Source organism: Euphorbia lathyris, chromosome 4, assembly GCF_963576675.1.
Source record: "Euphorbia lathyris chromosome 4, ddEupLath1.1, whole genome shotgun sequence".
Taxonomy (NCBI): domain Eukaryota; kingdom Viridiplantae; phylum Streptophyta; class Magnoliopsida; order Malpighiales; family Euphorbiaceae; genus Euphorbia; species Euphorbia lathyris.
In genome coordinates, this window is record NC_088913.1 from 14,272,403 (window position 1) to 14,298,867 (window position 26,465).

Sequence of the window (26,465 nt, forward strand, 5' to 3'; positions counted from 1 at the left end):
AGTGATGCCATTTGGTTTGAAAAATTCCGGGGTAACCTACCAGCGAATGGCCACAGCCCTGTTCCATGACATGATACACAAGGAGGTAGAAGTCTACGTGGATGACATGATGGTCAAATCAGAGACAAGAGAAGGGCATTTTGCCGCACTCGAGAAGTTTTTGGCCCGAATTGCAGAATTCAAGCTAAGGTTAAACCCGAAGAAGTGCTTTTTCGGCGTTTCGTCGGGGAAAATCTTAGGCTATGTAATCGGAAATAAGGGAATTGAGGTGGATCCTGATAAAGTGAAGGCTATAAAGGAAATGCCAGCGCCGAGAAATGAGAAGGAAGTGAGGGGGTTTCTGGGGCAAGTTCAGTATATCAGTCGGTTCATAGCAAGACTCACCACAATCTGCGAGCCAATCTTTAAGTTGTTAAGGAAAGACCAACCCGTCGTTTGGAATGATAAGTGTCAACAGGCGTTGGAGAGTGTCCGAATTTACTTGTCTAATCCGCCAGTGTTGAGACCGCCTAAACTGGGAAAGCCACTTCTCCTCTATGTAGCAATTGAGGAGCGATCTATCGGAGCAATGTTAGCTCAAGAGGGAGACACCGGTGTGGAACACGCGGTGTATTATTTGAGTAAGAAGTTCCTAGAGTATGAGCTCAAATACAACATGATCGAAAAGACATGTGTGGAAGTGGTGTGGTTGACGAAGAAACTGCGGCACTATTTCCAATCGTATAAAGTGATCATTATTTCTCGGATGGACCCCGTGAAGTATCTATACCGAACTCCATCCTTGACGGGGAAGTTAGCCAGATGGTTGTTGCTTTTGTCCGAGTTTGACATTGAATATGTGACGAAGAAGGTTATCAAAGGAAGAGCCGTGGCAAAATTTTTGGCTAATCAACCCCTGAATACAGAAGAAGAAGAGATAAGATATGATTTCCCCGATGAACATTTGAATGCAATCGAAGTTATACCGTGGAAAATGTTCTTCGACGGAGCAGTTAATTCGAATGGAGCCGGAGTAGGAGTACTACTTATCTCCCCGGAAGGAGAAAGAATCCCGATGGTGAAGAAGTTATCCTTCCCCCTTACCAACAATATGGCCGAATACGAAGCATGCATTTATGGTTTGGAGTCATTAGCAGCACTGGGAGCGTCATATGTCGAAATTTGGGGTGACTCCAAGTTGATCATCGAACAGGCACAAGGAAACTGGGAAGTGAGAGAAGAAAGGCTACGTCCGTATCTAGATCAGCTAGAAGGGTTGGCATTGAGATTCCAAGAATGTCGCTTCTATCACATTCCTCGAGCTCAGAATCAGGCCGCGGATGCCTTGGCCACTTTGGTGTCAATTTGGGACAACCCCCGGAACCTTGCTTCGAAACCATTGGTATTGAGAAGATCTCACAAACCGTGCTACGAAGACGTAATGCTGTTAGGGGCAGATGAAAAACCGTGGTATTTCGATATCGTGAACTTCATGAAAGATGGAACATATCCGGCAGAGTCAGAACCTAGGGATCAAGCTGTGATTAGAAGGCTAGCTCGTCAGTTCGTCATCCATAACGACTTGCTTTACAAAAGGCACATTGACGGATTACAACTAAGATGCTTGGATGCTGGAGAAGCCCGCGAGGCGATGGAATCAGTACATTCGGGAATTTGTGGAGCCCATATGGGAGGAGCAATACTAGCTAAGAAAATTATTAGGCAAGGCTTTTATTGGCTCACCATGGAAAGAGATTGTAACGAGTATGCGAAGAAATGTCACGATTGTCAAATCCACGGCGATTGCAGTCATCTTCAGGCCATGGAACTACATGTGCTAGCACCTATTTGGCCATTCGCTGCCTGGGGCATTGACATCGTCGGCGAAGTAAGGCCTAATGCTTCAAATGGACATAAGTTTATTGCAGTCGCCATCGATTATTTCACCAAATGGGTAGAAGCAGAGTCGTTTAGCAAACTGGGATCCAAGCAGATGAGAAAGTTCATTGAAAAACACTTGATCACCAGGTTCGGAGTGCCTCATCATATGATCACGGATAACGGGGTCCAGTTTCAGGGGGAAGTAAGGAATCTTTTCCGAGAATATGACATTGAACATCACAGGTCTTCTCCGTACCGTCCACAGGCTAATGGGGCAGTAGAAGCAGCTAATAAGAACCTTAAAAGGACCCTCGTAAAGACGGTGGAATCACATCGGAATTGGCATGAGCACCTCCCACTCGCGTTGTGGGATTATCGCATGACAGTCAGAATCTCGACTGGGGCAACGCCATTCTCCTTGGTATACAGAACAGAAGCAGTCCTGCCGATTGAGATCGAAAAGCGATCGTTGAGAATCGCAGTGGAAGCAGAAATTCCCGAAACGGAATGGGTGAAGAGGCGATGTGAGCAGTTGGCTTTAGTTGATGAGAAAAGGATGGAAGCCCTTTACCATGTACAGTTATATCAAAGAAGGATGGCTCGGGCTTTCAATAAAAAAGTCAAGACCAGCCCTATCAAAGAAGGAGATTTGGTGCTGAAATAGATCCGTGTGACGCACACCAACCCGAGGGGGAAGTTCAGGCCTAACTGGGAAGGACCATTCGTCGTGAGGAAGATACTAAGCAAAGGAGCGGTGAAGTTAACCACAATGGACGGCATGGAATTCTCCGAACCTACCAACCTGGATAGGCTTAAGAAATACTTTTCGTAAAAAAAAAAAAAAGAAAAATAAAGAAAATTCCCGATAGGTTGAAAACCCGCAAAGGGCGACCTATGCAACAATAAGGGAAATCCCAATGGGTGAAAACCCGAAAGGGCACTCATTTAAAAATTCCGGGATAGTAAAAGGAGAGGAGAAAAATCGTCGGGATCTGAAAACCGAAAGGCGGGTCCTGGTAACAATAGTTATAACTTGAGCAATTACAAAAACAATGTATAAGAGACTAAGTATTTCTGTTGTTTGTAAATAAATAAAGGCATGAATATATTTAACGAGAATGATTGGAATCATTATAATCTACCGAATGCATGGTAATATGAATCACGGGTTATACATTTTCTATCCTACTTTCCACAAAAAGCCTACCTACTATCCACCCCACTCCCTATACATCAGCTATACATCGGGGAAACTCTAATAAAAGCTACAAAGCAACAATGAAAGCTACAAAGCAATACATAACGAGCCTAATACGGAGGGAAGCCCCAATAGTTCTCAAAATCTCTCAGGTGAGATGCCCGCTCCGCAGATAGTGCCTCCTCGGCAGCACGCGCTCTCTCATCAGAAACTCGCGCTCTCTCATCAGAAACCCATGCTCTCTCATCAGCAGCTCGTGCTCTCTCCTCTGCAGTAAGGCGTCTGATCGACTCATCACGCGCCCTCTCCTCGACGGTAAGGCGACCCTCAGTCTCCCGTCGCATCATCCCCGACTAGTGGTCATTCCTCTCTTGATACACATGACCAACTCGGGCATCAGCTTCCCGCACTAGCTCGCTCTGTCTCCGCTCGTGGGCATGCAGATCACTCTACAGAAAAAGAAAAAAAAAACAGATAAAAGGCAACATAAGGCAAAAGCATAAATCATACATACATGCATACATTCCACTACACTAAAGTACAGTAATGATACATACCAGGTGATCGGTGCAGCGCAAGCTGAGGCGGTCTCGGAGATAACCAGACAGCCCCACGTAATCCGTACAAGTCTCTCTCGTGGTCAGAGAAGCGTCTGAGGGATCAAACGGGACCCTCGAGGAGAAGATAGGAGGGGCCGCCTCAAATCCCGCGTAAGGTGCCCCGGACTCGTCATAGCAGATCGTAGCATAATCTCTCCCATAGTCTGGTATAGGCATGCCTATGGACGACCCCTCCGGTCGAGCTGCACTGGATGACTCGCCGAAAAAATAGGGCTGCTCGCACACCGGTGTTTGAGCCCGAGTGCCATCGAAAAAATCTGATAGGTGGGCACTCCGCCAGGATCCCTCCTGCAAAAAAGGCAAAAAAAAACACACAATAAAACCTCCGAGCATATCATGAATAAAATGAAAAGAGGGCGGAATCACTTACCGGAACCTCCGCCTGACCAAAGACGGCCTCGACTGCCTCTCTCGAAAACACGTCCGCCACCGGATCTACCTCCATCGCTGCCGTCGGGGCATCCATCGCGCTCAGTAAAGTAGACAAATAAGGCTTGCGGCCCCCGGCATGAACCCAGACCACTCTACCGACAAAACGACGGGTCAGATCTCGACGAATGGTCGATAAGGGCAGAGTCCGCACAGCAAACATGGAAACGGGAATCCCCCCCGGCGTCCAGTGAACATCACTCACTCCGGTGATGCCTTGATCTCCCAAATACCACGCCCACACACAAGGGCTGGTGAGCACGCACTGCTGCTCCTGGATCATCGATGTGTATGCATACTCGGGACCGAAGTCAAGGTCGTCCCACCTGAACTTAATCTAAAAAAATATGCACAAAGAAAAGGGTCAGAAAGACTCAAGCCAAAGTCTAGCGAGACTAAGCGAAATCTACCTGTGTGAGGACCAATGAGTCAATCCGATCTAGGAGCCATGGCACTGTCCGCCTCCTCTCAGCGCTCAGATCAAAATCTCTCTATCGAACCATAAAAGGCGGCCTCTGTGCTCTCAATCGAGGTCGAGATCGACTGGGAAGGATGCGTCTCTCGTACGCCCACACCTGCGGTATAAACAAGGACTAGGAGTGTGAGAAAGAAAAAAGCAAAGACCGGCGAATCAAGAAGGCATCACGTACCAGCAGAGCAAAGGTGTAACCACCGAAATCCTTGCGCTTCCAGCAAGTCAGGTCTAGAAACTTGTAGAGAAAAGCTAAGCCTGCCCTCGCCCAATCGTAGGAAGCTGCGGCATCTAAATCACTAAGGGCCTGGATGAGACCCGCATGTACCTTTCCGCCCTTCGTGCGGAAAATCGTCTCACTCAGAGCATATACAAGGAAGCTGCGAACCGCCAGATCAGTAGCATCAGTCTCACAGAAGTCCCGTCTACTCAAGAGGCTAGCAGTCGAAATAAACTTCGCCGGGGTAGATTTGGCGCATAGGGGAACTCCTGGTCCTATCAAGGCGGCAAGCCTAGCAGGGTCGACCCGCGGTCGCATCATGCCATAATGGAAGGGGACGGGGGTGTTTCTCCCTTGTAATCCGGTCAATAATGAGAAATCTCGGGGCGAGATGGTCATCTCCCCGAAGGAAAGGTGGAAGGTGTGGGTCGAGTCAACCCACCGCTCACACAGGGCCCGTAGGCCAAAGGGATCGCACACCCCGTTGGTGCGGGGCAGCGCTGCAATGAAGGATCCGAAGCCCAACTCCTGCACGCGGGCTCTCGCTGTGGCGCTCAGCCTATCATACCATGAAAGAACCTCGGCAGTGGTCCCGGAAATCTCGATGAGCTAAAGAGGAACAAGATAAAAAAAATTTAATACAACTCCTAAGGCAAGCAAGTGATAAGAACGCGTTAAGACTAGGTATTCTTTCATTTTCTAACCTAGAGACATCCGGTCAGTTAGGACCAATTTTCTGTAAAAATCTCTCATGTAGGGTCCTTCACGTAAGGTTGAGTCAATTCTTTGATCCACTCTCGTCTGCGGTGACGAGAAGCGTAGATTAGGTTTTACTATTCACGTACGTTAACGGGTATTAGGTAAGTTTTTATTATTCACGTTTTTACTATTCACATGCACTATTCACGTTTTTACTATTCACGTGCACTATTCGCGTTCTACTATTCACGTGCATTAGCTAAGTTTTTACTATTCACGTGCACTATTCACATTTTTACTATTCACGTTTATTAGCTAAGTTTTTACTATTCACGCATACTATTCACGTTTTTTTACTATTCACATGCATTAACTAAGTTTTTACTATTCACGTTGTCACTATTCACGTTGTCACTATTCACGTTCTACAGCTAAGTTTTTACTATTCACGTTGTCACTATTCACGTGCATTATTCACGTGCATTAGCTAAGTTTTTACTATTCACATTGTCACTATTCACGTGCATTAGCTAAGTTTTTACTATTCACGTTGTCACTATTGACGTGCACTATTCACGTGCATTAACTAAGTTTTTACTATTCACGTTGTCACAATTCACGCGTACTATTCACGTTTTTTACTATTCACGTGCATTAGCTAAGTTTTTACTATTCACGTTGTCACTATTCACGTGCATTAGCTAAGTTTTTACTATTCACGTTGTCACTATTCATGTGCATTAGCTAAGTTTTTACTATTCACGTTGTCACTATTCACGTGTACTATTCACGTTTTTTAGCTAAGTTTTTACTATTCACGTTGTCACTATTCACGTTTTTACTATTCACGTTTTTACTATTCACATCGTTTTTACTGTTAACATGCATAAATTCGTAGTGTACTATTCACATGCATATAGCGCGCATTCTTACAAAAACAAACAGGTGTTACGTGTAAATAAAGGAATTCACGTTTTCTAGCTAAAGTCCTCTAAGGCAGTCTAAGAGTTAGCATGCAAATCATGTTCGTATAGGAGTGCTAAAACCTAGAGTTCAAATCAAATAAAAGTGAGAAACCACTTACCTCGTTGCAGCGTGTCCTGCTCAAGTGTGTCGTAGGGTCGTGGAAGGTATCCACTCTATCCAGGTTTACGTAAACCTCGTCCATGCCTCTGGTGCCATCCCATTCGTCTAAATCCATCCCGAGAATAATCCAAATTGAAGTCTAGTAAGAGAAAGAGGAGAGAGAAGGTGTGGGGTTGAAATGAAACCCCACCACCTTATATAGGAAAAGGGAATGGCATTCCCGTAAATAGGGAAAAAACTACGATTTGACATAAAGGTAAAAAGTAAATAATTAATTACCAGGTGCACAGACCTCCGATTTGCAGTCCGTTTCAGCCTGCATTTCTCCCAGACAGTGACTAACATTGTCAAAACATCAATTCCAGACAACAGCTAATTTTTACAGAACAGTGACATCAGTCAAAATACAGACGACAGTCAACAGAAAAACAATCAGTAGTCTATTTCATTTCGGACTCAGACGTGTGCCCATTGAATCGTCGAGATGATAGCTCCAGTGAGAAAATACAGACAACAGTGTGGTAAGAAAATCCAGAAACAGAACCCGCTTTTTAGCCATTTGACTCACGGTCGCAGACCGGAGTTGCTTTTGAGCCATTTGACTCTCGGTCGCAGACCGAAGTTGCTTTTTAGCCATTTGACTCACGGTCGCAGACCGGAGTTGCTTTTGAGCCATTTGACTCTCGGTCGCAGACCGAAGTTGCTTTTTAGCCATTTGACTCACGGTCGCAGACCGGAGTTGCTTTTTAGCCATTTGACTCTCGGTCGCAGATCGGAGTTGCTTTTTAGCCATTTGACTCTTGGTCGCAGACCGGAGTTGCTTTTTAGCCATCTGGCTCATGGTCGCTGACCGGAGTTGCTTTTTAGCCATCTTCACCACAGTCGCAAATCAGGGTAGCTATTTAGCCATTATCCCCGTGATCTTGAAATAGGGTAGCTGTTTAGCCATTATCCCCGTGATCTTGAAATAGGGTAGCTGTTTAGCCATTATCCCCGTGATCTTGAAATAGGGTAGCTGTTTAGCCATTATCCCCGTGATCTTGAAATAGGGTAGCTGTTTAGCCATTATCCCCGCGATCTTGAAATAGGGTAGCTGTTTAGCCATTATCCCTGCAATCTTGAAATAGGGTAGCTGTTTAGCCATTATCCCCGCAATCTTGAAATGGGGTAGCTGTTTAGCCATTATCCCCGCAGTCGTAAAACAGGGTAGCTGTTTAGCCATCATCCCCGCAGTCGTAAACCAGGGTAGCTGTTTAGCCATCATCCCCGCAATCTTAAAATAGGGTAGCTATTTAGCCATTATCCCTGCGATCTTGAAATAGGGTAGCTGTTTAACCATTATCCCCGCGATCTTGAAATAGGGTAGCTGTTTAGCCATTATCCCCGCAATCTTGAAATAGGGTAGCTGTTTAGCCATTATCCCCGCAATCTTGAAATGGGGTAGCTGTTTAGCCATCATCCCCGCAGTCGTAAACCAGGGTAGCTGTTTAGCCATCATCCCCGCAATCTTAAAATGGGGTAGCTATTTAGCCATTATCCCCGCAGTCATAAATCAGGGTAGCTATTTAGCCATTATCCCCGCAATCTTGAAATAGGGTAGCTGTTTAGCCATTATCCCCGCGTTCATAAACTAGGGTACCTATTTAGCCATTATCCCCGCGGTCGTGAACTAGGGTGCAGCCCGAAGCAGAGTCTGATGCAGTCAGAGAGCAACGCCGGAGCGCGCAACGCAAAGGTCAGGTATGTTTCCTCCTACTCGTTACGTGTCTTTTACTTTTATATGTTTTACATTGCATGTGTTACGTTAGCAAAAACGTTTTCGAACCACACACATCACTGTCAAAATAGAAAAGTAGGGGCAACTGTAGACACCAAGTCGGAGGACCTGTGACGAAAACCTGAAACAAGACGGTCGAAGCGATTGATTCCGGGAGTTTTGAAAAATATATAAAGAATAATAAGCTGAGGAAAATTAACGGCACGGCGCGGGCACACAACGGCATCCCGCACGCGGACGATGATGGTCGAACGACCGCTTGACGGCTCGAGACGTGCGCGCGGCGTCCGTCGGACGCACCGCGAGTGGCACGCTCTCAACGCCCGAGCAATTCCTGGGACCGCTGGCGGTGCGCGCCCTCTTGGGCCGTTGAGCACACGTGCCTGGCAGCGCGAGGCGCGCGTTCGGCGGCCGCGACGTGCGAGCGTCTAGCTGCGCGGAACGCGTGCTCGACGGCCACGGAATGCACGCGTCCAACGGCGCGGGGCACGCCCCGAGGGTCGCCGGGCGGGCACCCAACCACATCGAGCGAATGCCCAACGCGTCAGGCGGACGCCCGACGAGGGTTGGGCGCGGGCGCCCAACCTCGCGTTGGGCGGCCGCCCAACAAGGTTGGGCGGTAGCCCAACACTAGGTTGGGCGGTCGCCCAACCACAATGGGCGATGCCCAATTTTTTTTGGGCGTCGCCCATTGTTCCGGGATCCGTTTCCCTATATAAGGGCACAGATCCCAAAGTGAAAGGGAGGATTTTTTAGAAGAGGAAAACTTTCTCACTCTAAACATTTTTAGAGAGAGAGAGTGGATTTTTTTGAGAAAAATATCTTTTTTCTCAAAAATTCCAAATTTCCTAAGTTCAATTTTTACTAAATTTTCATTAAAAAACGGAAGCTCGCGGTTCGTGGAATCAATCGGCTTCGACTGTCAGATAACGAATTAAAGGTATTATCCGAGGACTAGACTCTTTATTTAATTTATTTCTCTCCTTCTATTTATTTTTTTTTATGTTATAGTTTTTTTATTCCTTTAGTCATTTATTTATTTTGTCACGTTTTATTTAGTTAGCATATTTATTTAATTTTCATTTCGTGTTAAATAAAATTCGGTTTTGTTTTAAAATAAAAACCTCGTTTTGACATCCCAATACGAACCGTGATCCGATAAAAAGGTAGTTCGGGTGTCGAAAACGTTGTAATTATAAGTTTTTTAATTTAAAAGAAATTTTCAAATAATGTTTTAAAATAAAAACATCGTTTTAGGAACTTCCGTTTTCGACTATGATCCATTTTCGGTAGTTCGGAAGTCCAAAACGATTGAATTAGATTTAATTTAAGGCTTTTGAACAAATCTGGAAAATATTGGAGTGCTGCTGTAATTTGCCAATTCTGTCGCTAAAGGCTGTTTACCGACGGATTTTCCGTCGGTAAATCTGCCAAAATGTAAAAAATGCCATTTCAGTCCCTTTTTCTTAACTTTTAGACTTTTAATCCTTAGTATATATATATATATGATTATGTAATACATGTTTTTCAACTTATTTTAGAACTTTAGTATATATATCTATTTTAGAATATTTGTATATCTCTTTTTATTCTATTTTGTAATATAAGTATAAATATATATATATATGTATTTATCTTTTTTATTAACTTAGGTTATATTTAAATATTAGTTACTTGATATTTTGAGAAATAATGAATAGACATTAGCATATGGTATTTTTGATATTTAAACTATATTAATTATGTATATATATGTATAGTTTTTTTTTAGAATATTTGGGTTATTTTAGTGATTATTGAGTTAAATTATTTTTAGATAAGTATTACTTTCTTAGTTATAGGATTTACTTATTATTTTCACATTTCAAAGTATAAGATATATTGTGTTTATTATCTTCATATACATATAATGATTTTTGGTTAAATCTTATTTTCTTATCTTCCTTTTTGATTTAAATGTATACATATATATATATATGGTCTAAAACCATTTTCTTTATTCTTTTGGCCCATTCATAGGGTCCATGTTTCAAAAGGGCTTCATTTGAGTGTAAATGTTAGTTTATTGTAATTATAATAGTTAAAGAGTCCATTAAAGTAAGTGGGGAAAATAAATCACCAAAAAGAGAGTTTTCAATTGAATTATTTAAACTAATGTTCTTTTTAGATTTGTAATGTAAATAAATGGAGTCATTCTTGTTAATATTTCAAATCGTCTTCAAAATACCAAGTTTTAAAACCCTAATCCGTTCCAAAGGCGGATTAAAGGATCATTGTAATTAAAATCGTTTTCTTTGCGAATAATAGAGTTTTGAACCATTTTCTTAAAGAATTTGTACAAAATAAAATTGACTTGTATGTTTAACCATGTTTTCTCATTAAAAGGTTTTTTTATCTCAAACGTTTTCAAATACTCGAGTCGTTCCAACGGCGATTCGGGTAAACTTCATCAAACGGGGTTTTAAAATGCACCTGAATCGTTCCAACGGCGATTAAGGTGCGAACCATGTAAATAAATCCGTTTTTGGGAAATAAGTTAGTGTAGAATAAACACACGATATAATATTTAATACGGTTGTAAATAAATCACTTCTTTCTTCCCCCTCTCTGTGTATGTATAAACATAAATGGGTGATTCTTTACTGATGTGGCTTTTCAATATCATATGCTCAAAACGGTTTCTAAAAAGAGAAAGAAAAGGGTTTCAAATGAATTTTAAACTTAAAGAAGTATACGATTAGTCCGTTATCGCCTAACATGCTGAGTAGGAGGCCGGTGGTTCATAACCGGGCGATGTCGGGGTGCCTAGTAGCCTTTCTCCGGAAAGGAGCTAGCCTTCTCGGCTCGTACCTAAGTTTCCCGAACCCACACCGGTCTCCCGCAAGGGATCGGTGTTCATTTTCCCATTCGTGGGTGGCGACTCTTCCATATCTCCGAGCTCCGGTCCTGCCGAGCAGCTTGATTCCACGATTGGTTGCTTTCGGCGCCAATCTTATGTCGCCATGAGATTGTCCACCCCCCGGTCCGCCCGGGAGATTAGGCCGCGGCACCTCGTCTAACAACGGTACGGTACATTACGTTACGTTACGTTACGTTATGTTACGTTACGTTACGTTACGTTACGTTACGTTACGTTACGTTACGTTACTTGGAGTTATGCTACAATACTCTGAGTTACATTACTGTAAGTTACCTTACTTTACATTATGTTACTATTATGAGTTACGCTACATTATGTTACTATGAGTTACGTTACGTTATGTTACTATGAGTTACGTTACGTTATTCTAAGTTACGTTACATTACTCTAAGTTACGTTGCTCTAAATTATGTTACGTTACTATGAGTTACGTTACTCTAAGTTTCATTATGTCACTCTAAGTTTCGTTACGTTACTCTAAGTTTCGTTACCTTACTCTAAGTTTCGTTACTCTAAGTTACGTTACGTTACGTTACGTTGAGTTACGTTACGTTACGTTGAGTTACGTTACGTTACCATGAGTATGTTATGTTAGTCTAAGTTACGTTGCTCTGAGTTATGTTATGTTACTCTGAGTTATGATACGTTACGTTACTATGAGTTATGTTACGTTACGTTGAGTTAAATTACGTTATGTTGAGTTACACTACGTTGAGTTACGATACGTTACTCTGATTTACCTTACTTTACATTACGTTATGTTACGTTACGTTACCTTACCTTACTTTACCTTATGTTATGTTATGTTACGTTACGTTATGTTACGTTGTGTTGCGCTATGTTATGTTGTATTACATCACGTTATGTTACGTTACGTCACGTGAGGTTACTTTATGTTACGTTACTATGAGTTACGTTATGTTACTCTGAGTTACGCTACGTTACTCTGAGTTACATTACTCTAAGTTACCTTCCTTTACGTTAGGTTACTATGAGTTACGTTACATTCTGTTATTATGAGTTATGTTATGTTCCTATGAGTTATGTTACGTTATTTCGAGTTACGTTACATTACTCTCAATTATGTTACGTTACTATGAGTTACGTTATGTTATGTTATGTTATATTATGTTACTCTGAATTACTCTAAGTTACTCTAAGTTACTCTACGTTACTCTGAGTTACTCTACGTTACTCTGAGTTACATTACGTGACTATAAGTTACGTTTTGTTACCATGAGTTTCGTTATGTTACTATGAGTTACGTTACGTTATTCTGAGTTACGTTACTCTAAGTTACATTATGTTACGTTACTATGAGTTACGTTATGTTATGTTACTATGAGTTACGTTATGTTACTCTAAGTTACGCTACATTACTCTGAGTTACATTACTCTAAGTTACCTTACTTTATGTTACGTGACTATGAGTTAGGTTATGTTATGTTACTATGAGTTACGTTACGTTACGTTACTCTGAGTTACGATACATTACTCTGAGTTATGTTACGTTACGTTACGTTATGTTACGTTACGTTACATTACGTTACGTTACGTTACTTTAGGTTACATTACGTTACTTTACGTTACGTCACGCTACACTACGATACGTTACGTTGCATTACGTTACTCTGATTTACGTTACTTTACTCTGAGTCACGTTACGTTACGTTATTTAATATTATATGAGTTTTTATTATGTATAACAACAAAACAATTTTTTTTGAAGAAGAAGTTGATTCAATATTAAATATAAATCGAAAGTTTGAAAGGATGATATGAAATCTTTGAAGGATTGAAGTTGTTAGGTTATTGATTTAAAATGAGATCTAGGTGCAATAATATCCACGTTCCATCCCTTCATTCTTTTAAATCCTATTTAAAAATATTCATTTTTATCATAGCATTGATAAATTAAAAGAACATAAATATCTAAATATGGATTAATTAGATGTGAAAGTACAAAACTAAACCTTGAATTTCACAATTGCTGTTAAATATGGATTAATTAGATGTGAAAGTACAGTATTTTTTGTATCTTAGATTTTTGAAGTTGCATAAAGAGGCTAATCCTCTGTTTGGCAAATAGCTGATTACATTAGCTGTGTAAACTTATTTGATAAAATTTAACTGATTGCTAATACATATTTGTGTAAAATGACAAATAAAGACATTGATATTTTGTGTAACATAACTGCTTGTGTAACAAAATGCTAAGTAAATGACTGACATGATGAATATATAGAAAATAGTAAAATTTTATCATGGTTTTCAACCCAGAGCAATCTTGGCAGGTTGGAACAGTGAGGACAATATTTTACAATTTCTTTCCATTAGAATATATTTGCACTCCCCCCAAAAACGATAGGTGCATCATTGAAATTTATCCTAACAAGGTAACATAATTTTCATGCCTATAAACCAAAAAGCACAAGCTCCATATCTAACAATGAACAAGGAAACCTTTTTCCACACAACTAGATAAATAAACAAAAACAAAATGCTACCTTCAAAATGCAATTCCTGATGCAAAAATATGTTTATGGTTTCACCCAAACTTTTGAAAAGCAATACTCATAGTTACCCCACCAGTATTTTTCCAATCCATATGGTACACAACACTCATGTAAATAATACTCAACCTCATAAGGATCATATTCAGAATTCGATTCAATCGTCTTCTCATGCAAGGAAACAGATCTAAGTTCGCCCTATAGTTTCAACCCACCACACCTGTAGTTCAAATAATTCAATGAGTAAAGCAAAAACAATTTACTTATATACAGAAAGAAACAGTTTGGTTAGCAAGTACCTTGAATTGACATTAAGTACCTCCACGTTACACCCTGCAAGAACATCCTTAAGTGAGATGAAGCTTGGACTGTGAGCAATTATCTCAAAGCTTGATTCCGTTGGGTGAACCTCGAAATGCTTCAATAAAGGTTTTCTCGGGTCATAATAAATTAGAACATTCCTCGGATAATTAAACATCAAAAGTGTTCCATTATTCATGTATTTTATAGGTTGATATAATCCATAAACCAATATATCACAAGAACACATGTCGATTTCAAAGAGCTTAGTCCATGATTTTTCAACACCGTAATTCTTCATCACCCAAACACAAACCAATGGTTGATTCGAAGAGTCACACACACAAAGACATCCTCCTAGAACTCCCATACCAACATTGACCATGTTGCCCTCTATTAATGGAGGTGATGAAAATGGTAGGAAACATTCTTTCTCACAATCAAATGAAACCATAAGACTCAATTTGTCACCAAGAAGACAAAGCCAATGAACTGCACCATCCAAATAAGTAGGAAATGCTAATATATAGCCCAAACCGGGAGCAGATTTGATAATTTTCCATGATCCTGTACCAAGAATATGTACTTGAGCCAGTCTACCGACGATGTCATGTTCCGGATGACAATATTGCTCAAAAATTCTTACCACTTTGTATTGATTGGTCTTTGGATTAAAACCAAATCCACAATCAATATCACCATCATAACCATCAACATTGTTACCCTCAATGACTTGCGGAAGATTAATAAACACGCCTGTAACTGGATTGCACACAATAACAGGCTTATTATCCATTGGTTCAGACAAACAAAGAAATCCATTACACGAATTCACTATCTTATAACAGTGATCATTCGCCTTCAATGTGATTTCTTCATTGCCAACAGTGCTATCTCTTAAAACCAATGGGAAGTTGCGCACTGGAATCTTTAACTTGGAATCGAATTTCATACTAACCTAGCAAACCAATTCATCCTGCTCTAGCTCAAGGGGATAAAGTATTCTTGACATGTGTGTATAATCCACAATTCGAGCAATTGGAAAGACCCCAGATTGAGCAAAATCAGGATTTGAAATTATAGCATACAAAGATTTGCATATGCATTTACAAACAATTATCTCCTTAATCTACAGTCTAAAAAGAATAGCTGCAAGTAGGTGGATAGGTAAATCCGTAATTGAACAACCTGAATATTGGATCTCTACTTAGGAAGCCTCATCTTCTTCATTTCTACTTTTTTGGCCACAAGCTTTTGAAATCTTTTTCAAATTGATGAAAACCCTAGCTGGACTCAACTCCTAACCATGACCATATCGAAGTACAGAAATAGAGAGAGAAAAAGAAATACCTGAAATTGATGGAGAAACAATGGGATACAAGTTACAATCACATAAAGGAAGACGAGACAATATTCATTTGGTTAAATAACAAATTTAGGAACCGAACCTAAATGAATTTGATGATCAACACGATGATAGTGGTGGTGATGACTTCAATGACTGATTAAAACTTAATACATTAGGGTCCTATAAATTTGGTTTAAAAAGTCATTTGGTCTTTCTTAGATTACAAGATATCTCATTGGGTTAAGGTATAAAAATACTCCTAACGTTTTGGGTCAGGAGCAATTTTAACCCTAACGTCTAAAATGGTGTAATTTTACCCCTAACGTTGGAAGCCAGGAGCAATTTTACCCTCTAACGTTGATAAATTGGTTCAATTTGAGAAATAATTCATCAAACTATCTTCTCGGTAATGAATTTTGTCATTTACACTTCACATGTGAATCATTTTATCAGTAACAAATCACAAGCATATGTTTGGGATGTGAAAAAAAAAATAATAAAAAAAAGAATATATCGTCTTTTTGTACGAATTAGACAAGAAAATTCAAAAAATTCACCGAATTTATAAATATTAATATCCAATTCTAAAAAAAAATATCCAATTCTATTATTAAATTATAAAAAATATGATTTTTTTTTTAAACCAATTGTTATACAATTGGTGCATAATAAGAAACAAAAATATCTATGTTTTATAATAGTGTCTGAAATTGACCTAATTTCTATGGGTAAAATTGCTCTTTGCTTCCAACGTTAGGGATAACATTGCACCATTTTAGACATTAGGGGTAAAATTGCTCCTGATCCAAAACATTAGGGGTATTTTTGCACCTTAACCAAAAAGTCATTTGGTCTTCTTAGATTACAAAATATCTGATTAGACCTTTAAATTTATTTATATTAATTTATTGACTATTTGAATTTGTTTAAACTGTCATATTGACTCTTTGAATTTTTTTTTATACTGATCTATTGGCTTCTCGAACTTTAATATATATTTGAATTTATCCAAATCTTTCGTTGTTTTGATATGTGGACTTGGGGAGGGGTTAATCATGCATTTTAAGTTGCTTTCTCACTTTCCTTTTTTTCACTTCTAGACAAATACTTTTTAGGAAACATCTTATAATTTATAAATAACAGCTTAACTCTCTTCATAGTCCTTTCTGGAAAAGAGATTTTAATACTTGTCTTGAGACAAGACGGATTCCACCATGATTCGATAACCAAGTCAACTTTATCGGCATCAAGGTAGATGTGGGAAGATGGCCAACTAATAAAATAGTTTGCATCATCGGTTAAAGTGATTTGACATAAAGATCTCCTCCTCCCATTCAGAAACAGGTCAATTCCCATTTCATTATACAATTTCAGCACGAAACCAGATGATCAACCACAGCTAGAACTGTTGTTGTTGTTTTGGGGGCCAATCTGATTGAATGTAAAAGCGATTGTGAAATCCTCCTGTTATTACTTTAAGAAATAGAATTAGTAAATCTTTAATGGTCCAAGTTTTATTTGATGAAGACATTCATTCAAATTTTGAATTTAGTGTAGTGTCCAAACCTTGGACCTGCGCGTGCACTTAAGACTTGAAAACCTCTTACGCCTTTAATAAGTATGCTTTCCAAACACTATTGAATATGTGTGCAAAGTTCAAACTACTTAGAGAGGCTTAACTATGTTTAAAATATCGTAATGAAACTTTTCATAATATAAATTCTGAAATTTTGAGTTCGTTGATTTTTTTGGATTACTGTTGATTATGTCTCTGATATTTCAACTTGACATATTGATTCCTTAATTATAATAACATATTGAGCCATAAATCGCGAGAAAAGTTAGCTTTTAACATAAAAATTTGCTTGAGTCATTATTAATTTTATTTTCATTTGAAATTTGTACTTTCAACAATTTGAGAGTAGTTTTGTTATGTGTAATACAACTATAAAATGATTAGCACTTTTTTTTTTTAAAATTGATTAACGCTCTTTTCATTGAACAAGAGGTTTTTAGTTAATTCTTGGCAAGCAATAGTATTAGATTATGAGAATTAATAAACTTTGTAATTACAAAGCTGGCTAATTTTTATAATCTAATAAATAGCTTAATGTGTACAATTATAATTAATCGATTATTCAACGTGTTAAATCGAGATATCAAGAGTTCAATCAATAAAAATTGAAAAGGTCAAGAGCCTAAAGATGTTTTTTTTCCTTAAATTTATTTTTATTTTAAATTTTGTGCAATTAATCTTTGAGCTAGATTCCTTAAATGTTATTAGGCTGTTACAGAAAGAGGAAGCTAGTCGTCATAGGTTTTTTTATTGGCTTACCGAGAAGTGTCGTGTGATGATTAAACGTGTTTGGGAGGTTAAATTGGTTCATGTGTTTCATGAGGGAAATAGAGCTGCGGATTGGATGGCAAACTATGCTGAACAGTCTCCACGAGTGTGATGAGCCTCCTATAGATATTCTTGATATTCCCCTTGAATCCCAAACATATACCCTAACTTTTATATTACGAAGAGTACGAAAAGGAAACAAATAAAATAGCAAAACAGACTCATTTTTTAATAAATTAACGTATAACTCTTTAAGTACGTTTAGAAACATAAAGTCTGCAATAGATTACTATAAAAAAAAAATTCAAAGATCCAATAGATTAATATAAAAAAAGTTTATAGATGTAGGTCACTTTAAAATTGGGATAAGGTATCAAAATAGGTCTAAGGTTTTTGAGGAAGTACCAATTTAGGCTCAACGTTCAAAATAGCAGCAATATAGGCTTAACGTTTACAACATAATATCAATTTAGGCTTAACGTTTACAATATAGCATCAATTTAGGCCTCACGTATAAAATAACATCAATATAGGCTTAACGTTTATAAAATAATACGAATTTAAGCTTAACGTTTACAAAATATATACAATTTAAGCTAAACGTCAAAATTAAATTAACCATATTATATTCTTTCCCTATTAATTATATATGTTATCTTTTATTTAGTTCTATACTCCTATTTATTATAATACAATTAATTAGTATTTTTGTCCATTAAAATCTTATATTTATTTTCTATTAACCATTCCATGACTACTAAATTTCATTGTTCATGTAATATATACAAACTAAAAATAATTGAATATCCACTATATTTCGAACACTGACATGTTTCAATATTAGGAGTCGTGGAACGGTTGATGAAAAACAAATATAAAATCTTAATGGGCAAGAATACTAATTAGTTGTATTATAATAAATAAGAAAATAGAACTAAATAAACATATAAAGTTAATATGAAAAGAATATAATATGGTTAATTTAATTTTGACATTTAGCTTAAATTGGATATATTTTATAAACGTTAAGCTTAAATTCGTATTATTTTGTAAATGTTAAGCCTATATTGGTGCTATTTTGAACGTGGGGCCTAAATTGATGCTATATTGTAAACGTTAAACCTAAATTGATATTATATATGGTAAACGTTAAGCCTGTATTGTTGCTATTTTGAATGTTGTGCCTAAATTGGTACTTCCCCAAAAACCTTAGACCTATTTTGATACCTTATCCCTTTAAAATTTAAACTTCACATATAGCTATTTCAGATTAAAAATGACTTGGAACAAAATCTCAATAGTAATATAAAAGAAAAGGGTAAATTACACCCATGGTCACTGAACTTTGTTCGTTTTCACTGTATAGTTACTGGACTTCAAAACCTAACATAAAAACCACTGAATTTTACCCTTTTCAACATGAGCGCCACTATTACCATTTATCATATATCATGACATTTAACTCCTTTTTTTTTATGTTGTAATTCATCTCCTTATCTCCTCTTTTTACTTAATATTAGTAACTTTTCCTTCATATACCACGTGCTTGACAATATTTAAATAATAAAATTAAAATAATAATTTGCTAATATCAAATTTACTTTTACATTTAATTACTTCATCATTGAACATAGTAGCAGAGGCTTTTGTGGAAGCTTTGCAGCACCTCTTTAAAATATATACACAAAATGGCTTTTTTATTCCACAATCCGAATGGTTTTTTATTTATTCCAACAATAAGAATGGCTTAAAATATATATGAAAAGAGAACAAAAATAAAAGAAAGTAAAAACATGATGAATCTTAATCTCATATTAATTGCTGAATGAAATATATATAATCGAAAATCATAAAATGAATATCAATCTCAGATTCTTCAAACATGAATATACCTTCCGCATCTTTCACTTGATTCAACAAACCCAAGCTTGGTTCGTCTAGGTAATACATTTACCTCTGTGGCAACTTACAAGATCGATGATATCGGGGTCTTTGCACAACATCAACTTTCGCGCAACTATTCAACAGAGTAATAAAATGGTTAGAAGGTATAAAAATAAGCAGCATTCAAAAACATTCTTGTCATAATCTGCAGAATCAAAATTACCTAGACCGGACATTATACACCTTCACATTCTTTCCCGATAGAGCATGTTTGAGTGAAACAAAGCTTGGAATATGAGCAATTGCTTCGACTTTGGAATCTATCTTACATTGGCAGACCTTCAAATATCTCAATTCATTTTCTTTTGGATCCATGTACATTAAAGCATCTTCACCGGAGTTAAACATCAGTAATGCCCCATCATTCATGTACTTAATGGGTCGATACCTGGCATAATATCGTCTTTCTCTAGAATACATGTGATCAAAGGAGAAAACTTTAGACCACACTTTTTCGGTACCATTATCTTTCATTGTCCAAACATGAACACCAGACTCAAGAACCTCACATATGCAGAGTTCTCCCCCTAATACTCCCACATTGTTATAAGGTTTATTCAGTGGTGGTGCTGAAAGTGATTCAAAACGTTCCTTCTCAATGTCAAAACTAAATATAGATAATGGTTTTAAATAAGAAGACCAATAAAGAAAACCATTCAAATAAGCAGGAGGGTGCGCAGGCATTGCCTGGGTGAAAAAGTCAATGTTTTTCCATGTTTTTGTACCAAGAATATGTACTTCAGCTTCATTACCAAGAGGGATGTCTCGCTTAGACATTCTTATCACTTTATATTGGTTAGTCGCAGGACTAAAACCAAAACCATAATTTATTTTATTCCAACCAAACTCAATCATCTTAGGCACTCGAGGAAGGTTAATAAACTCACCTGTAACAGGATTGCAAACAATAGGACGATGTCTATCAGATAGATTGGGCGAGAAAAGCAAGCCGTTGCATGTAACTATACCATGTCCATTGTGATGTTTCATGAGCCCGTATATTTTAGGGACTTCAAATCTGGCTTCAATTTTATCATGAACAGTGGAGACACATCCAGGCTTAGACAAGGTATGATCACACATCCCAAGATTGAGCTCAAAGTCATCCTTATTTGGCTGCATAAGATGAACCATTTTCGACCCATTTCTACTATATGAGGTTCGAATCAAAGGATAAACCTCAGCATGATCAAAATGGAGGTTTGCAAATTCAGGATCTGAAACTATATCATACCACGTTTTGCATACACATTTCAATACAAAAATTCCCTTAATTGACACCCTAATTAGGATATTTAGCTGAACATCCTTCGGGAGATCAGAAAATAAAGAACCTGAATATGAGTCTCTACTTGACTAACTTCTTCTGTTTGTTTTCTACCTCTCGTTGTATCCGAAGAAATCCTTTTTCTTTTCATGATTATTTGGGAAGCGACGATACTGAAACAAAACACAAATGACATTATCAGCCCACTGAATTCAAAATGCTCAAAAACCAAATAGAAATAAACGAATTAACTGAAACATAATCGTGAGAAGAAACAGTGCAAAGAGAAGAGATGGTCTGAACTCTGAATTGAAATTGCTAAAAAGAAAACCCTAATTAATTGAAATCAAAGAATTCATAGAATGGTAAAAATCTCATAAAGAAGAGGCTTAATCGTATATATTAGGAACACTAAATGAATAGAATAGCCAAATAAAAATCGTGAGAAAGAACACTGCAAACAGAATAAATTTTTACCGGAAAAACCAGAAGCTCTCTATTCCGAACTCTGATAAACCTCAGTAGAGTAAACGAGGTTTAGGAAGAAGAAAGGATTTGTATTTTTAAAATAAGGAACGAGATCGTATGGTAAGAAGAAGTTTATATAGGGTCCACATTATTCTAATTAGGGTTAACGTGTAAAAATACTCCTAACATCTAAAATGATGTAATTTTACTCATAACGTTGGAAGATAAGAGCAATTTTACCCCAACGTTAATAAATTGGGTTAGTTTAAGAAATAATTCATCAAACTGTTTTCTCGGTCATGAATCTTGTTATCTACACTTCATATGTGTGTCATTTTATCAGTAACAAATCATAAACATTCGTTGGGATGCAAAAAAAGTAAAAAAATAAAAAAAATACACTGTGTTTTTGTACGGATTAGACAAAAAAAATTCAAAAAAATCCACCGAATTTATAAATATTAATCTCAAATTCTATTATTAAATTATAAAAAACATGAAATCTTTTTTTTAAAACGAATTGTTATGCAATTGGTGCAAAATAATTAACAAAAATATTTGTGTTTTATAATACTGTCTGAAATTGACTCAATTTATCAACATTAGGAGTAAAGTTGCTCTTAACTTCCAACATTAGGGGTATTTTTGCACCTTAACCCTTTTAGGATAGAATCCTAATTGTGTACATGTTTGTTTAAACATTATGGATTAATTTTATTTTTTAATGCAAAAAATACTTATCTACGTAATGATATGCTGAAATTACTGTCTTTCTCCTTTAATATTTTGTTTTTGCCCCTGAATTTAACCAAAAATCTTGATTAGCCCCCTTAAATTTTGAAGTGTTTTGATATCCCTCTCAACTTACATAAAATGTTCAGTTAGCCTTCCGAACTTGCATAAAATGTAATCAATTGATCAATCGGTTGCAAAAAAAAAAGTAAGTTAGATATATTACACGCATCTTAGAATGTTATTACATAATTCAAAAATAGATTAAAAATGAAGTTATTGTTTACTCAACAATACAACTTGTCTTCACTAATATTAGAATCGTATACCCCGATTTTGGTCGTTTTTCTATTTTTAAGACTCGTGCAATACATTTTTCATATTTAACTTATTATTTTGCAACCGAGTGATCAATTGATTACATTTTGCGCAAATTCAGAGCGCTAACTGAATATTTTATACAAGTTGAGAGAACTATCAAGAGCTTTTGAAAGTTTAGGGAGCTAGTGAAGCTTATTGGATAAATTTAGAGGCTAAAAATATAGTGAACCTTTTGTTTTTTTAATCAAATTACAGAATTGCAATCAAATTAGACTCACTAAAAATCTCAATTGACTCTTCAAGAAAAGACCTCAATTGTGAGGAGCTGACCTACAAAACATACTCAAAAAAAAAATACAAAAAAAAAATTAAAATTAAATTAAATATTTTAGACAAATTTAAATATTTTGCTTACAGTACGTTAAAAGTAAATTTATAACCTTTCATATATTAGAATCAAATCTGAACTTCTTTAAAAAAAAATATATTAAGATTAAATTTAACACTTATTCTAATATAAATAAAAAAGTAGCATGAAATGAGATTAAAGGAAAAAAAAAACTCATACTCTCTCTATTCCTTTATATAGGTTAGTAATTGGTTTTTTTTTTTAAATATAAGTCATTTTAGTTTTCTGAAAAGTTTTAGTTTATTTTTTATCCAAATATTTTTTTTTTATTATTTTAGTTCATGTGTTAACATTTTAATGCTTATTTCCCAACTATGAAATGAGAGAGAATTTTTTTATTTGACCAATGTAATTTTACCTAATACACTGTTTAGTCCTCCTATTTTGAAAAACACATTTTAAGGCCCCTATCTTTTACCAATATTAAACCTGTGGTCCTTTTATCTATTTTTTTTATTTTTAACCGAATATATCTTAGCTTTTAGGACAACCACAGTACAATACAAGTTGACCATGTTACTCTGTTATTTTATATATGTCTATTTATGCTAAAATATAATGGTTACAAGGCTAAAAAACTAGACAAAAGTACCAAAGGGTTAATATTGGCAAAAGATATGGACCTTAAAATGTGTTTTTCGAAATAGGAAGACTAAACTGTGTGTTAGGTAAAAACTAGGGGACTAATAAATTATTTACCCTTTAAATTAAAGTAAACTAAAAACACTCAAATTATACCCTAAATTAGAAATTCTAAATAAACCCTAAAATAGAAATCCTAAATTAATTAGAATTACTAAAGAATTTTAAGCAAAAACAACATATTAATAATCTCCAAATAAAATTGTAAATTAGAAATCACTAAAAAAAAAAACTCCCAATTTAGCAATCCCTATATAAATCATAAAACAAAATCTAGAAATAAAATAAAAACTAAATAAAGTTGAGTGAAAATAAAAAAATGATTAAGGAATAATTTTAAAAATTTTCTCTTTTATTGGGGAGTAAAATAACAATTTGCCTCATCTTTCTCAATAAAAAGAGAAAGAAGAGGCGAAGGTGTAAAGCGCATTTTAGCCCTTTCCATATATTTTTTTTCAATGGAAGTTTTGGTCTGGATCTATTTAAAAAAAAAAATAGACGGAAAGGGCATTCCTTTCAACGAAAAGAAGACTCCGGGTCTTTTTCTTCAGCCGCCATGGCGGCTCCTGACGGAGCCATGGTTCAAAACCCTTATTAAGGGGGTTTCCGGTAGGGCCGGAGGGTGGAGAGACCATCCCCTACCCCCTAGCTCCGCCCCTGGATAAACTTGTATCATTTTAGATGTTAAAGATAAAATTGCTCATACTTATCAACATTAGAAGCATTTTTGCATCTTATTCTAGAATAATAATTTCCACTACCACTAAAATATCTCCACCATTCATTTTCACAGTTTTTACTTCCCCCTGATAATTTCACTTAGAATTCCACTTCCCACTAAAACACTACCACCATTAATTTCACTTTCCTCCATTAATTTTTACACTTTTCACTTCCTCTGATCATTTCACTTGGAGAGAATTTTTACCGTATTTCAGGAGTAATATTCCGACCAATGAAAATAGTTTTGAATCCCATTATATGGACATGATTGGTGGAAAGAACAATTATATATATATATATATATATATATACATGTATCGCGAATTCATTGGATAGGAGTATTACTCCAGGAGTACCCTAAACTCTCTCAGGTTTAGGATAAAATCCAAATTGTATACGTGTTTCTTTAAGAATTATAGATTAATTTTATTTTTAATTAATATATATATAATAATGAAAAAAAATACTTATCTGACTAATGAGATTCTGAAGTTAATGTGTTTCTCCTCTAAATTTTTGTTTTTTTTAAGGGCAGAAAACATATTAATCAAAATTTCAATCAAATTAGACTCCCTAAAAGACCTCAATTGTGAGGAGCCGACGATTGAAAACATACTGAAAATATACTTAAAAAAACATACTCAAAATAAAAAAATTACCCAATAAAGGAAATAAAATTGAATATTTTAGACAAATTTAAATATTTTGATTGGAGTACATTAGAAATAAATTTATAAAATTTGATGATCAAATCTGCACTTCTCTAAAAATATAAGAATAAATTTGACAATTATCAAAATACAAGTAAAAAAGTTATAGTTAACAGCTACAGTACAAAGAGCAAAGAAAAAGAAAAGAGAAAAAGAGTTTATGATTCTTCCTCTTTCTAATTTTGGCACTGTTTGGCAATTAGTTGTTAGCTGATAATTGATTACATTAGCTGTAAGCTGATTACCTTTTTGGTTAGCTGATTTGACTAGTGGATTGTGTGAACTTGTTTGGTAAAACTTAGCTGATTGTTAATAGCTGTTTGTGCAAAATGACAAAAAAGGACATGGTAAAACATTTATTTGGAATTAAATAGTATTAATTAGGGGTAAAAATGTCCATAAAAAGAGATGGAGCAATAAACTAATTGAAAAAACTCTTAAAATGAGTTTTTTGGACCCAATAAGCTCTTTCAAACCTTTTTTTTACCAAACACCACTATTAGAGGTTTGACTAGTCAAAACCTCTGAACTGTCTCAAACCTCTAATTTTACTCCAACAAGTTGTTTACCAAACATGGCCCTTATTTAAAAAGAATATAAATAAACAACATAAAAAATACTATTAGTATAAAAGGTTAATTTCAAATAAATGTTTTGTGGTTTCACGTTTTTGCAGATCATTACCTATGGATTTTTTTGTTACAAACCGAACCCTATGATTTGTAAAATTTTCATGTTTTGTTGACTATACAGGAGGTACGGTTTGTAACAATACCTCATTTCTTTCTACTTTAGTGTTTGTGTTTGTTTTACAAAAAGGTTCAATCCAAGAAGTTTGCATAGGCGTATGCATTATTATTTTCCAGTTAAAGGGGTTGAATTGATTGCTACATGATTATCACATCGTATTTTCTAAATAAATTTATTGATAAATTAAAACAAATCTGTACATTTTGAGAAATTATTTGCAACTATGTTTTTTCCATTTTCAGGTGTGTGTAATCATTTAATATTGTAAAATAAAATAAAATAAAATAAAAATAACAATTGCATTGCCCTTTTGTAAAAGCGTGATGCAATTAACATTATTAATTGTGTAAGGCGTTAAGAGAACTTGACACAATAAGCATGTAAATTGCGTCATGCTTTATAAAAGTGCTACCCAATTGACCATTGTCATATTCCTGCATGCTAACATCAATTGACGCAAATAACCTCTTTATTGCGTCGCGCTTTCGGTCTATTGTGTTGTTAACAACCCGACATAGGTAGACCTAAAAGTGCGACGTAATTTTTTTTCCTATTAATGTTTCTTTTTTGGCTCGCTTTGCATTAGAGTCTGTAATCATAAAAATTCTTCATATTTTCATAATTATTTGTGAAGTGATGATACCGGGGCAATATAAATCGTGTTATGAGCACATTGAATTCAAAATACTAAAAAAGCCCTAATTGTTTAATAA

The 26,465-nt window shown here is 36.2% G+C and overlaps 1 protein-coding gene across 1 annotated transcript; it reads right to left on the reverse strand.

Moving 5' to 3' along the window:
- Positions 1-19,520: 19,520 nt before the first annotated feature.
- LOC136227614 (F-box/kelch-repeat protein At3g06240-like) lies at positions 19,521-21,533 on the reverse strand. The gene is made up of 4 exons (XM_066016321.1): positions 21,475-21,533; positions 21,065-21,170; positions 19,894-20,846; positions 19,521-19,803 (listed from the first exon to the last, which is right to left on the reverse strand). Exons 2-4 carry the CDS (start codon positions 21,146-21,148, stop codon positions 19,737-19,739), a joined length of 1,104 nt encoding a protein of 367 aa, XP_065872393.1. The 5' UTR covers positions 21,149-21,170; positions 21,475-21,533; the 3' UTR covers positions 19,521-19,736.
- Positions 21,534-26,465: the final 4,932 nt, after the last annotated feature.

Coding starts and splice junctions, on each gene's coding strand:
- LOC136227614 (XM_066016321.1), bottom strand. CDS start 21,148: ATGAAAAGAAAAAGGATTTCTTCGGATACAACGAGAGGTAGAAAACAA. Junction 20,847..21,064: donor AAGTAGAGACTCATATTCAG/GTTCTTTATTTT, acceptor CATCTTATGCAG/CCAAATAAGGATGACTTTGA. Junction 19,804..19,893: donor GTGTATAATGTCCGGTCTAG/GTAATTTTGATT, acceptor TCTGTTGAATAG/TTGCGCGAAAGTTGATGTTG.